This window comes from Stomoxys calcitrans, chromosome 4 (genome assembly GCF_963082655.1).
Source record: "Stomoxys calcitrans chromosome 4, idStoCalc2.1, whole genome shotgun sequence".
NCBI classification, from domain to species: Eukaryota; Metazoa; Arthropoda; class Insecta; order Diptera; family Muscidae; genus Stomoxys; species Stomoxys calcitrans.
This window is the reverse complement of record NC_081555.1, coordinates 176,906,853-176,920,888: the sequence shown is the minus strand read 5'-3', so window position 1 is coordinate 176,920,888 and position 14,036 is coordinate 176,906,853. Positions and strand designations below refer to the sequence as shown.

Genomic DNA, 14,036 nt, shown 5'->3' with positions numbered 1-14,036 from the left:
TTGATTGTGTTTTCCATGTTCTATATATACATACATATACATTGTACATACATATGTACATATGATGCCATTTTGGTTTCACACTGAGATATTTTGCTTTAATCCTTTCCGGTGCTTGCTTGTTTATAATTTATTTTTGTTTGTTAAATATTTGCTTATGGATTTCAATTCTTTCAATTGTTCCGACGGCGCAGCACGCAATGTACATATACATATTATTGGGAGCAAAGTGATTTACACAATAATCTCTTGTGAAACAGAAAAAAACACTAAGAGATAAGGTATTTGAAGAAAAATTCTTTTCTTCTCACATAAAAAGAAAATATAAATTAAAATATTTGTTTTTCTGAACGAGTTTAGCCATAGGCTTGGTGAAATTCAATTATTCAAATATCCCAACACATTAACTTTCATAAACGTTTAACAAAGCAACTATGTACATATATGTATATATAAAGGATGAAGTGAGGAGGGAGTTAAGTCATCCTATTTACTGTCATGAACATGAATTCCATACTTGACAACTCTTAAGACACATACGAATTAAAACGGCATAAGATATCTTTTTTTTATAAAATTCCCTTAACTCCCAATTCAAATGAGTTCTTAGATGATATCAGTGGTCAGAGTATCGAGCACCCTATGTATTTCCATTGGTTTAAGCCCATGAAAAAATATCTTTATACCCTCCACCATAGAATGGGGGTATACTAATTTTCTCATTCTGTTTGTAACACCTCGAAATATGCGTCTGAGACCCCATCGTCATATTATTTTAAGTCAATCTAGCCATGCCCGTCCGTCTGTCTGTCGAAAGCACGCCTTCGAAGGAGTAAAGCTAACCGCTTGAAATATTGCACAAATACTTTTTATTAGAGTAGGTCGGTTGGGTTGGGCCAAATCGGTCCATGTTTTGATATAGCTGTCATATAAACCGATCTTCGGTCTTGATTTTTGAGCCTATAGAGGGCGCAATTCACGTGGTGTTTTGGCATCACTTCCAACAACTGTGTTAGGTATGATTCAAATCGGTTCATAATCTGAAACAGCTGTCATATAAACCGATCTTAGATCTTGACTTCTTGAGCCTCTAGAGGTTGCAATTCTCGTTTTATTTGGCTGAAATTTTGCATGCGATGTTTTATTATGACTTCCAATAACTGTGCTAAGTATGATTGAAATAGGTTCAAATATGGTATAGCTGTCATATAAACCGATTTGGGATCTTGACTTCTTGAGCCTCTAGAGGGCGCAATTCTCCTCCGATTTGGCTGAAATTTTGCATGAGATGTTTTTTTATGACTTCCAATAACTGTGCTAAGTATGATTCAAATCGGTACATTACCCGACTTAGCTATCATATGAACCGATCTTGGATCTTGACTTCTTGAGCCTCTAGAGGGCGCAATTCCTATCCGATTTGGCAGAAATTTTGAACAACGGCTTCTCTCATGACCTTCAACATACGTGCCTAATATTGTCTGAATCGATCAATATCTTGATACAACTCACATATAAACCTATCTCCCGATTTTGCTTCTTGAGCCCCTATAAGGCGCAATTCTTATCCGAATGAACTGAGATATTACACAATGACTTCTACAATGTTCAGCATTCATTTATGGTCCGAATCGGACTATAACTTGATATAGCTCCAATAGCATTACAGTTCTTATTAAATATTCTTTGTTTGCCTAAACAGAGATAACGCGCATAGAACTCGACAAATGTGATCCATGGTGGAGGGTATATAAGATTCGGCCCGGCCGAACTTAGCACGCTCTTACTTGTTTATACTACCAACAATTTTAAAATTTTATTTTTCAATAACGTTTTTCTAGCTATACAAAATTATATCCAATGTGACTGATTTAATTTAATGTTTTCTAACTTTGAGAACTAGAAAAATTAACATACTATAGTTTACATTATCCAATATAATTTATGTTCCAATTAAAACCTTCTTATTGTAGCAAATTTTCTGCAGATCAAGTGGCGTTGCATGAAAGAAAGTTCAAAGATCGAGCTCCCCGATAGCTGAGTTGATATCGACCATGGACTTCCAGTGGCGGTTCGTGGATTCGATTTCCACCAAAAGGCTTTGCTCAGTAGCTGTATTACAGTAGGCAGGCAATTTTTTAAGTGAGTCTTATTTAACCTGCTGCTATAAGCTAGCCTGCATAAGTGGCCATGGCCGAATAGCCGAGTTGGTACTTAGGGTTTGATTCCTAATAACAAGCAAAAATTTTTCAGGCGAAGTTTCGATCTTCCTTTCGTCCGATTCAAATGACTTTCTGGCTGGGGCTTCCATCCTCGCAACATAACCTAGCAGATCTAGGCGTTGAATAGGTCATAAATAGAGATGGGCGATGGGTAAATACCCAAAAGATATTTACCCTGTAAATACCCAAAAGATATTTACCCTGTAAATTGGGTTAATACCCGTGAATTTACCCATTTATACCTAAAAGCTGGGTATTTTTTTAATTTTAATTTGATCTTCTGATCTCATAAAATCGGATTTTAGTTATATATAGCCGCTGTATAGACCGATTTCCAGGGTTAAAGTATTGAGGCAAAAAAATTGGTAATTTTTCATCCGATTTCGATGTGATTTGGCACAGTGAGTTCTGATCTCCCGATAAAGGGTAATGAGGCCATAAAAGATCCATTTATTACCCGAATTCGATGAAATTTGGCACAGAGCGTTCTGGTAGACCCATACCTATTCCTGTCAAATGTGGTACAGATCGGACTATATTTGGATATAGCTGCCATAGCTGAGCCTATAAAAGGAGCATTTTTCAGTCCTATTTCAATCAAATTTGGCAAAGCGAGTTCCGGTACCCCTCTAAACCCTTTTGTTGAATATCGTCCAGAACGGACCATATTTGGATATAGCTGCCATATAGACCGTTTTCCCGAAATATAGTATTGAGCCCATAAAAGGACCATTTTTCATTCGATTTTGATGAAATTCGAAACAGTGCCTTTTTCACCCTCTAAACCTTTTTGTCTGTCCGTCCGTCTGTTGAAATCACGCTACAGTCTTTAAAAATGGAGATATTGAGCTGAAACTTTGCAAAGATTCTTTTTTTGTCCATAAGCAGGTAAATTTCGAAAATGGGCTACCAAAAAGACCAATATTTTGTTCTACAAAACTGGGAAATGATTTGTACTTATTAGACTACTTAATGTCCGTTTTGGTCCAATGTCCGAGGTGATTGGTATCCAAAGTTCGGCCCGGCCGAACTTAACGCCTTTTAACTTGTTTTAATTGGATTAGTCAAAAAATTAATTGAAAGTTTGAAAAAAAAAATCAATCATAGGATCAAATAAAAAATTTATTGGAAATTCTAAAAATGTTCAATCATTTTTTTTTAATTGAATATGGTTTTTTTTAATTGAATATGGAATTTGTTTAATTGAAATTTTTTCAATTACCTTTTTCAAAAACTTTGATTGATATTATCATTTTCGTGATTGAAGCTGTTTTATGAAAATCAGCTGTTAAATTCAAATTAGAATCAAAAGAGAGTAAAGGCTTTTCTTACTCTTCTGCAAATTTTTACTGGAAAAGTACTCAAACAGGCCTGATGAATCGTATGTAAATTGACAATTTTAACAATCAAAATTAAATACCAATGATACATAAAAAATGACATGTCATAAGACAAAAACATATAGTGTGATAACAGCTTAAATAATACCGCATAGCTCATGCATACAGATTGGAGTATTATCCTCTGCAATATGCCAAGCACGGCTTCAGCTGATTATAAGTTGTTATGGCGCAGTTTATATATTATCCTATGGACTATTAAGCCCATGCTACAGTATACACTCAATATCCTCATCAGATTTAAGTTCGGCGGTACTTTTAACAACGACCCAGCCGCATACAAACATTTTTGTATAATGTTCCTTCCATATCCTCAGCACACTCTCTGTCTCGTACCAAATTATCATCTTCATCTCAACAAAATCGTGTTTCTATACCAAAACCTTCAGCTTGATATTTAATTCTTTGGGATTATTTTCAGACTTCATTGCGGCCCCTTGCACTTGCATATTTCCACATCATCTTTTTGTGGTAGGGACATTTATTCTTTCTCTTTTCCAGCCAAATCTTTCCATTATTCTATATGTTTGTGCTGATTGCAGGGTTTCCCTTTATGCTACATTCTTAGCCGCATAATGCGTGTGTGTGTGTGTGTAGTGTCATAATGCACTAATGGGCAGTTTGCATTCCCATGGCAACCGGTTGAACGTACCTGATTGACCCGATGGAGTTCTTCATCAGCAAGTGCTGCCGCCTCAGTGTATAACACTCAGGGTATAACACACTGGTATAGGCTTTTGGTACCCTAATATAGATTTTGCAATTTGCTGTCTTTTGTTTCCCCAGTTTACCGTAAGCCATTCGCTAAAATAAGGCGAGTGAAAACTTTGGCTGCTAATAATTGATTATTGTCTAAATCAATGTTGGCGCTATTAGTACGTCCCATGCACTGCGAGAATCTCAACATAAACGAGTGGATTTTGTCGTAACGCGAATTATGGTTCTCAAAACGTTTTTGGGTATCGCCACTTTTAAGAGGATCAGCTTTAAAGTTCATTTTTTGAGTAACGTTTCAACGTTGTATTAGGGTTCTTTCCAATGCCTCTAGGCAGGATGCCCTCTCACATTACATACTAACCAATATTTGTCAATTGCTATTACCTGGATATACTTGATCTAAGACCAAAAGTAGATTTTAGATTACATTAGTGGACAATGTGAATTCTCGAAGGTCCATTTCAGAGGGTTTGGTTAGGTTAGGTTGAAAATAGGGGGCAGATGCCACTATGGACATGACCCGCCCCATGCCACTATGGACATGGGCGCTCTAAAAACTATAAAACAACCTCTAAAAATAAAATTTGAAGTTAGGAATTCCACTCTACTTACAAAATCCTTAATTGTTTTCAATACCACTCCCCTAAGTTGGTTCTTATCTGGTATTGTGTCTAAGTGCCAGTATCTGTTAGACTCGAAAGCCGGGCAATGACAAAGGTAATGCTCCAACGTCTCAACATCTCTCCCCATGCCCTACACATGCTATCACTTGCCGCACCGATTTTACATAAGTGTCCTATACGTAGTCCTATGTGTCCCGTTATGATACCAATAGCTATACTGACCTCCTTTTTGCTTCCTTTCAGTAATAGCCTCGTCTTCTCACTATCTGGATTCCCCTAATAGGATTTTTGCCGTCCTACCGACCGTTTCGCTGTTCCACAATGTTGAATGCGCATTTGTCGCCAACTCCCTTAACTCGGACTGCGTCGACCCCAAGGCTTCAGGTTAACCAAGTTTATTGACGGCAGTCCTCTGGCCTTCACCGCCAAATTGTCTGCCTTTCGTTTCCCCTTACTCCGTTATGGCCCGGCAGCCAAACGATGCGGATTTTGCCATCCTCAGAGAAGGCGTTAATCTCCTTCGTACACTGCAAGACTGTCTGTTCGTGGCCTTACCGTCCTGGTTGTTATTGCCCTTATGGCAATTTTACTGTCGGTAAAGATGTTCACATTCGACGTTCTCACGTTAGCACCACACCACTTCACGCATTCCGCGATCGCCCGGATCTCCGCCTACACGGGACCGTATTATGGTCAGGCAATCTAAGACAGATCTCAGTCCCTGGGTTCTCAATGTGGACCACCAGGCCCACTCTGTCCTCTAGCTTTGATCCATCCGTGTAACATGATCTTCCAGATGGCAATACTAGGGTTTCGTCAATCCAAGACTTTGCCGATGGCAGCAGTGCATCGCACTCGACTTCAAGCTTCATCTCAGGTATCCGATCAGAAACCTTTTCCCTTCCTTTCAGGTTTCCTATCGTCCCCTCGATTATACCGCGATGGCATGAGCTGCTCCCATCCTCAATCCATTCTCCCATCGCCTTAAGTCTCATAGCCGCAGTGGCTGCCTCACATCTGTATGTCAGTGGGTCGGATATCTGGAATAGTCTCCAGGTTTGGTTATCGGACCACAAATTTTTTATGGGGTCTTATACATATTTCATATAACCACCACCGAAGGTGGTAAGATAGAGACATTTATATTATTTCTATAAACCAAAGTAGGATTCATAACGGTCCACATTTTGGTACGGCGCCAACCCATTAAGGGCCTTTGGAACCGTTTATGCATCCACTTTCACCAGAATAGGAAAACAAGAAAATGTTATAAAATTCAGTAATCACCGGAAGGGGTAGTAGTACAAAGTATTGGAATAGGACAAAACTTAGGCAAAGGATAACTCAGTAAGTATGTGCCAGAGCTAATTGCTAGCATTTGTGGGTTTAATGTCTAAAGCAAACAAAAAAAGTAAACATGTTTAGAAGCAAAGGCTTTTACTGGTTTTGTTGTTTGCTGCATCATCACAGAAACTGTTGTAACATTTCTTCATAAACACAATTTTTGCATTCTCTTTATACCAATTACGAACATGCGTCCCTTCCATACGCCATGAAATACACCACAAATACCAAAGGTGAACAATAATCAAAGGGAAGGAAACTCTCGTTTGAATGGTCGGTCGGTCTGTCGTTTGCTCGCCAAATCGTTTAGAGATCTGAGCTTGTGCCGAATTTTGGTTTCTTCTAAGGTAAGAACCCGGTGATTTGTTGTTTTCCTTCTACAAATATGTCTGTCTTTGTTGACCGTATGTAAATAATTCAAACTAAATTGTCATTAATACACATGTATGTACATCTTTAATTTTTTTTCTGTTGTTTGTCTTTATGTTGGCATGATGAATGCAAATTAACTCCTTATCTTTTTACTTCAAACGAACGAACGAACGAACTCATCATCAAATTACATGTCACATTTGAAACCAAGGACTAAAATTAAACTCAAAGACTAAATCACAATGAAACACCATCTTATCTCTCTCTCCGTAGTCTAATGGGTACTTCATGAGGATGCCACTTATTGCAGCAACTCCCCCCCCTCCTCCAGATTAACAATCGCTCCAGCATTATTTCGTTTTACTTGCCTACGCTCGCTCCTATCACAACTATCTCCCTTTGTCTGAATCATATGTATATGTACTTTGTATTGCTGTTGTTGTATGATGCTGTATCGTTGTTGTAAGGACACAAAAACAAGAACATCAAATTTCCAAGCGCCTCTTTTTAAGTTAATTACCCATGCATTTATACTATCTACTACATACTCTACATATACATATAGTCTTAACCAGCTAGTACCTATTAACTGTCTCGTAGCGGGTCTAAACCATTAAAAGATTTAAGAACTTTTGTATATTTATCCAGGTATGATCGATGGCTATAGTCGAAGCTCCGGCCTCAGTGGCAGTGCCATCTTGAACAGTACTTCAATGCGTGATGAGTCTTCGGGCAGTGAGGACAATGTGGAATCCCAATCTGTGCAGTTCTATTTGGGCAATGCGCCCTCGTCCACCATCAGTGCCAGTGCAGTCAGTACTCCGGCCATGACCCAGCGTACGCCTTTGGCCACACCAGCTGTGCCCCTGGATGGTTTGAATCATGTTGGCGCTGTCAATAATCAGTCGAACGTCAATGCTAGCGCCGCAGCTGCAGACAGGTATTTTGTGCAATTCCCTAACCTCACTTATTTGTTCGATTCTAACATAGACGATAATTGTGTGTGTGTTTTAATTTTTCTCTGTCTTTTATTTCGCCATCTCATGTGCATATACGAACACAAAAATTTTTGATTTTCATTCCAAATCTTATGCATTACATTTTATTTCTACAAAAAACATCGTTTTCATTGTTTAGTGCCACCATGATACACGATGCTAATCGGCATAGTCCCTCGGTATCATCGGAACGTTCAGATCGTTCTTCTATAGTTGTACCACCGCGTACCAAGAAAGCCAATCATAGCAATCCCAATTTATCATTGGCCCTAGTAACGACAACAGTAGCGACTGCAACGAGTCCGACTTCATCAATATCTTCGCCGTCTCCACCAAGTGGTGTTGGACCTGTAGGTCGAGCACCTCTACCCCCTCCGCGTAAATCGAACCAAAGGTTTGTTTAGCCCACAAATCTCCACCACGCTCCCCACCCAGTTTTGAGAAAACCAACATTTTTATGACATCCCTCCTCCCCACTTTACATGTCTTAACACATATGTATGTTTGTTTCAATAGAGCATGTCTTTACATTTTAAATGGTTTCTACCCTTCCGTTCCCCGGTTCTGTAAATGTCTTGAATTTATTTTCTAATGTTGTTGATACTGCAATTTTGCAGTGTCCCTTATAATCGGAAGAATAAAGAGTTTTGCCTACGCACAGCTATGTATATGCCACTAATTGGACTATATAGCGCTTAAAGTAAAGCCAACATTTTCAACGCATATAAACAGTAGGCCAGTATCGATATCTAGAAGGAAATTTTTAGTTCTGAAAAGAGCCAATTAGTCGTCTGAACTTTGTCACTAGAGTACTAAAAACCCAAATCACCCTGCCAAAGATACCCACCACCTCGGGTATATATGTAAACCACCTTTCGTCATAATCCGGTGAAAAATAAATACCTTATGCCCCATAACAGCTATATCGTAATATGTTCTGATTCGGACCAAGTACAAGTCAATGTTCAATGGCAAAATATTATTCTTTTTAGAAGCTATAACTAAACATAAACCGATCTGAATCATATACGACACGGTTGTCGAAAATCCAACATAAGTCACTGTGTAAAATTTTAGTGCAATCGGATTATAAATGCACCTTTTATGGGGCCAAGACTTTAAATCGAGATATCGGTCTATATGGCAGCTATATCCAAATCTGGACCGATTTGGGCCAAGCTTCAGAAGAGCCTATCACAACTCACTGTCCCAAATTTCGATGAAATCGGACAAAAAATGCGCCTTTTATGGGCCCAAAACCTTAAATCGAGAGTTCGGTCTATATGGCAGCTATATCCAAATCTGGAACGATCTGTGCCATATTTCAGAAATATATTGAAGGGCTTATCTTAACTCACTGTCCCAAATTTCGGCGGCTTTAGACAATAAATAAGCCTTTTATGGGCGCAAAACCTTAAATGGAGAGATCGGTCTATATGGCAGGTGTATCCAAATCTGAACCGATGTGAGCCAAATTGATGAAGATTGTTGATGGGCCTAACAAAAATCACAGTTCCAAATTTTGGCAAAATCGGACAACAAATGCGCCTTTTATGAGCCTTAAATCGAGAGATCGGTTTATATGGCAGCTATATCTTAATCTGGACCGATCTGGGCCAAATTGAAGAAGGATATCGAAGGCCCTAAGACAACTCACTGTCCCAAATTTTGGTAAACTCGGACAATAAATGCGCCTTTTATGAGCCCAAAACCTTAAATCGAGATATCGGTCTATATGGCAGCTATATCTTAATCTGGACCCATCTGAGCCAAACTGAAGAAGGATATCGAAGGCCCTAACACAACTCACTGTCTCAAATTTTGGCAAAATCGGACAATAAATGCGCCTTTTATGAGCCCAAAACCTGAAATCGGCAGATCGGTCAATATGGCAGCTATATCCTAATCTGGACCCATCTGAGCCAAACTGAAGAAGGATGTCGAAGGACCTAATACAACTCACTGTCCCAAATTTCAACAAAATCGGATAATAAATGTGGCTTTTATGGGCCTAAGACCCTAAATCGGCGGATGGGTCTATACGGCAGCTATATCTAAATCTGACCCGATCTGGGTCAAATTGACAAATGATGTCGAAGGGATTAACACAACTCACTGTCCCAAATTTCAGCAAAATCGGATAAGAAATGTGGCTTTTATGGCACTTAGGCCCTAAATCGGCGGATCGGTCTATATGGTGGCTATATTAAGATATAGTCCGATATAACCCATCTTCGAACTTAAACTGCTTATAGACAAAAAAAAAGAATCTATGCAAAGTTCCAGCTCAATATCTCTATTTTTAAATACTGTAGCGTGATTTCAACAGACAGACGGACGGACATGGCTAGATCGTCTTAGATTTTGACGCTGATCAAGAATATATATTCTTTATAGGGTCGGAAATGGATATTTCGATGTGTCGCAAACGGAATGACAAAATGAATATGCCCCCATCCTTTGGTGGTGGGTATAAAAAAGTACAAAGTAAACTTGAAGTAAAAAATTCTTGCGATACCCACCACCATAGGATGGGGGTAAAATTTCCCGTATGTAGCACCTCGAAATATTGCTCTTCGAACCTTTTATGTATTATATATTCATGATGGTGGATCTAGCCATCTCAGTCCGTCCGTCTGAAATCTTGAAATCGCTACAGTTTTCGATTGAATCAAGCTACCACATCAATTTAAATTTTCACACAGATACACCTTATGTTGTTGTTATAGTAGCCGCATAGTTGCATGTGGTGATAGCGATCTTCATTAAGCTCTTATGGGTAAGCAATCTAGTTTCAGTCAATAGGACCAATCGCCTCGGGAGCGTTGTTGCTGTTGTAGCATTGTGTTGTACACTGAGGCGGCTGCCCTTGCCGATGAAGGACCCCATCAGATCAATACAGTACGTACAACCGGCTGTCATGGGTTATCGGGAACTTGATAACCATTGGTTATTTAAAGGCGCCAATAACTAACCTTACCATATCGAGCGCCAAACACACTCAGTACAGAAGAACCGGTGTCACCCGGCCTCTCACTGAGACCCCCCACTCGATACAGCTGATTGTCCTCCACTACAGTCGCAGCTACTCCGTATGAAACATTCCACTATCCGCAACTTGTGAACGGGCCCAGTAGCTCTCAGCTGATACGGATTAATATTACACAGATCGAGGATTAAAGTTCCAGCCTATGTGGTGCTCATAGTTATCACGTGCCGGACCTTATTGATGTAGGTCGTTGGTGATTGAAAATAGGCTTTATTGGCTCAGATTTTACCAAACACAGATAGGTCCAAAAATATCTTTGAAATAGCACCCATAAAACCCCAGAAGCCTTAAATTTTGTCCGATTTGGTTTAAAAAATGGTATTGAGCCCCTAGAAGTTACACTATGGTATAGGAAGTAAATTTTGTATAGCAAGTAAGTTTGTGTGGCTTCACACACCATCACAAAATCCCCCAGATTTGTCCATAAATAGATAATAGTCCCAAAGAACGGAATGCCCCTCTGGCCATAAATGGGCTTTTGTTACATCAAACAACAGGCAAACCCTATCTATAACGATGCCGTTGTCTAGCGTCCGAAGCCATTAATACAACTTCCAAATGATATTCACAAAAACAACCACACTTTAAAGGCTTTGAATGATTAGGATCGGCCTATAAATAGTGTGTTGGTAATCTGTGCAAAATTCAGTGCTGACTTTATCACCAAATGTCACCGCCGGTGGGTCAGTTCCTGCACCTAATAGCGACCACAATTTTCAAAAAAAAAAAAACAATTTTGAGGTATCTTTAACAATTTTACAGTAACAGAAGAATTTTGGCAATTTTCGATTTTGAAAAAATGTGAAGTATCCGCCCTCCTTCCCCAAATGAAATTCTGGCTACGTCCTTGGCTTCCATATATGTTCGTCTGATTTGGACGAAAATTGCAATTATATCGTCATTTGTAAACCGATTCTCACGAAATTTTGCACGAAGGATTCTCCTATAAGTTTCGACATTATTGGGGAGTTTCATAGAAATCGGTTCAGATTTAGATTTAGCTCTCATATATATGTTCGTCTGATTTGGACTAGTATTGCAATGATGCGGTCATTTGTTGACCGATCCACACGAAAATTTGAACAAAGGATTCCCTTATGACTCCCAGTATTGCTACGGAATTTCATAGAAATCGGTTCAGATTTAGATATAGCTTCCATATATATATATATATATATATATATATATATAATATATATATATATATATATATATATATATAATATATATATATATATATATATATATATATATATATATATATAATATATATAAACGCTTTCCTCGACGACTGCCACAGTATCTGAGAAGTTTGCTCGAAATCGGTTCAGATTTAGGTATAGCTCCCATATATATGTTCGTCTGATTTTGAGAAATATTGCAAGAAAGTGTTCAGTTTTAAATAGATTCTTACGAAATTTTGCAGGAAGGATTTTCTTATGAATCTCGATATTACTGAAGAATTTCATAGAAATCGATCCAGATTCAGATATAGCTGTCATATATGTATATCGACAGATTTTCACCCCAAGAGCTACTGCAAGCGCATTGTTTGAACAATTTTGCCAAAATTTTGCACAACGCTTTCCTCGACGACTACCACATTATCTGAGAAGTTTGTTCGAAATCGGTTGAGAATTAGATATAGCTCCTATATTTATGTTCGTCAGATTTTGGGCAATTTGCAATAATGTTGTCATTTGTCAACCGTGGTTATTACAGTTTGAACATATTTGCCCACCGAGGTCCATCAAAATTGGTTCAGAATTGGATATAGCTCTCACATTATACTTATAAGGTAGGTGTAGGGTATGACACAGTCGGCACCGCCCGACTTTTGTCTTTCCTTACTGGTTTATACTGGTATAGCGCCGGTAGAATGGTTTTAGTCCTTTCAATTGAATCCACTTAACCCGAATGGGTAAAAAAATACCCAAGAATAGAGCAGTCTTCGAAAAAATCTAGATCGAGTTAGGAAAGACGTATCCCAAAGCAATTTGAATTAACGTGAAAAAAAATTTTTTGTTTGTTTCTCTTTCGAGACGACCTCAATGATCGGGGATGCAAATGGAAAAGGAAAGCCAAAGATAGCAACACACACCAACCACAATGGGATGCGTTTCGTCTTTGATTAGAAGACTTTTCAACCATATTAGGTGTGATGGCTTCAAGGGCCGTGCGTTGGTATGTGGTATTTGATTCGAATTCATAGCAAAAACGCATTTATGATACAATTACCACATTAACCACACTCGACAACTCTGACTATTAGCTGTACTTTTCCCAATGCATTTATTTTTGTGTAATGACAGACATTCTTTTTGTGACAAATTACACTTCTTCCGTACTACACATGATTTTGTGCATCTGTTGGAAGTTGTATTGATGGCTTCCAACGCTAAGACAACGGCAATGGCTCTTGCTGTTGCTCCGTGTGCCCAGGTTCGAATCCTGGCCGGGCTCTACCGAATTTTTCATTTTTTCAAGTTTTTGCCTGTTAGGGCGAATATTATTAAATTTTACAATTTTTGTTTGTTTCTCTTTCGAGACGAGCTCAATGATCGGGGATGCAAATGGAAAAGGAAAGACAAAAAATTTTTTGGGCGATAATTGGCTGAATGTCCGAAGATTTGTATATCTCTACAAATAAGGACGGAGGATGCCGACGTTTTCATACCCTACACCACATTGGATATGCAGGCTAAGTGGTCGAATTTAAAATTTGCTTACATTTGATATGTCGAATAGGAGCCATGGAGTAAATTGTTGTGCAAATTTTTGAGAAGATCGATTGATAAATGGGTAACCAAAGGCTTTTAAAGTGAAAATCGGGAGATGCGTATATATGGGAGCTATATCTAAAACTGAACAAATGTCTATGAGATTTATCAGTCAGAGAAATCTTCGTGCCAAATTTTGTGCAGATTGGTTAACAAATGACTAAATTATTGAGTAATATTCAAAATTGGACGAAAATATATATGGAATATATATATATATATATATATGCATATATATATATATATATATATATATATATATATATATATATATATATATATATATATATATATATATATATATATATATATATATATATAATATATATATATATATATATATATATATATATATATATATATATATATATATATATATATATATATATATATATATATATATATATATATATATATATATATATATATATATATATATATATATATATATATATATATATATATATATATATATATATATATATATATATATATATATATATATATATATATATATATATATATATATAT

The 14,036-nt window shown here is 37.7% G+C and overlaps 1 protein-coding gene across 2 annotated transcripts in view; it reads left to right on the top strand.

Moving 5' to 3' along the window:
- The first annotated feature begins 2,078 nt into the window (after positions 1–2,078).
- LOC106082017 (uncharacterized) overlaps positions 2,079–14,036 on the top strand; it is a 19,864-nt gene continuing 7,906 nt past the window's right edge. Inside the window, exons 1-4 of one of the 2 annotated variants that reach the window (XM_013244318.2) lie at positions 2,079–2,142; positions 6,540–6,653; positions 7,327–7,618; positions 7,816–8,070. In XM_013244318.2, the coding sequence (XP_013099772.2) occupies positions 7,329–7,618; positions 7,816–8,070 (545 nt within the window). In that variant the 5' untranslated portion in view covers positions 2,079–2,142; positions 6,540–6,653; positions 7,327–7,328. Of the gene's footprint in view, positions 2,143–6,539; positions 6,654–7,305; positions 7,619–7,815; positions 8,071–14,036 lie in introns of both variants that reach the window. The other variant, XM_059366492.1, reaches the window with a different exon arrangement.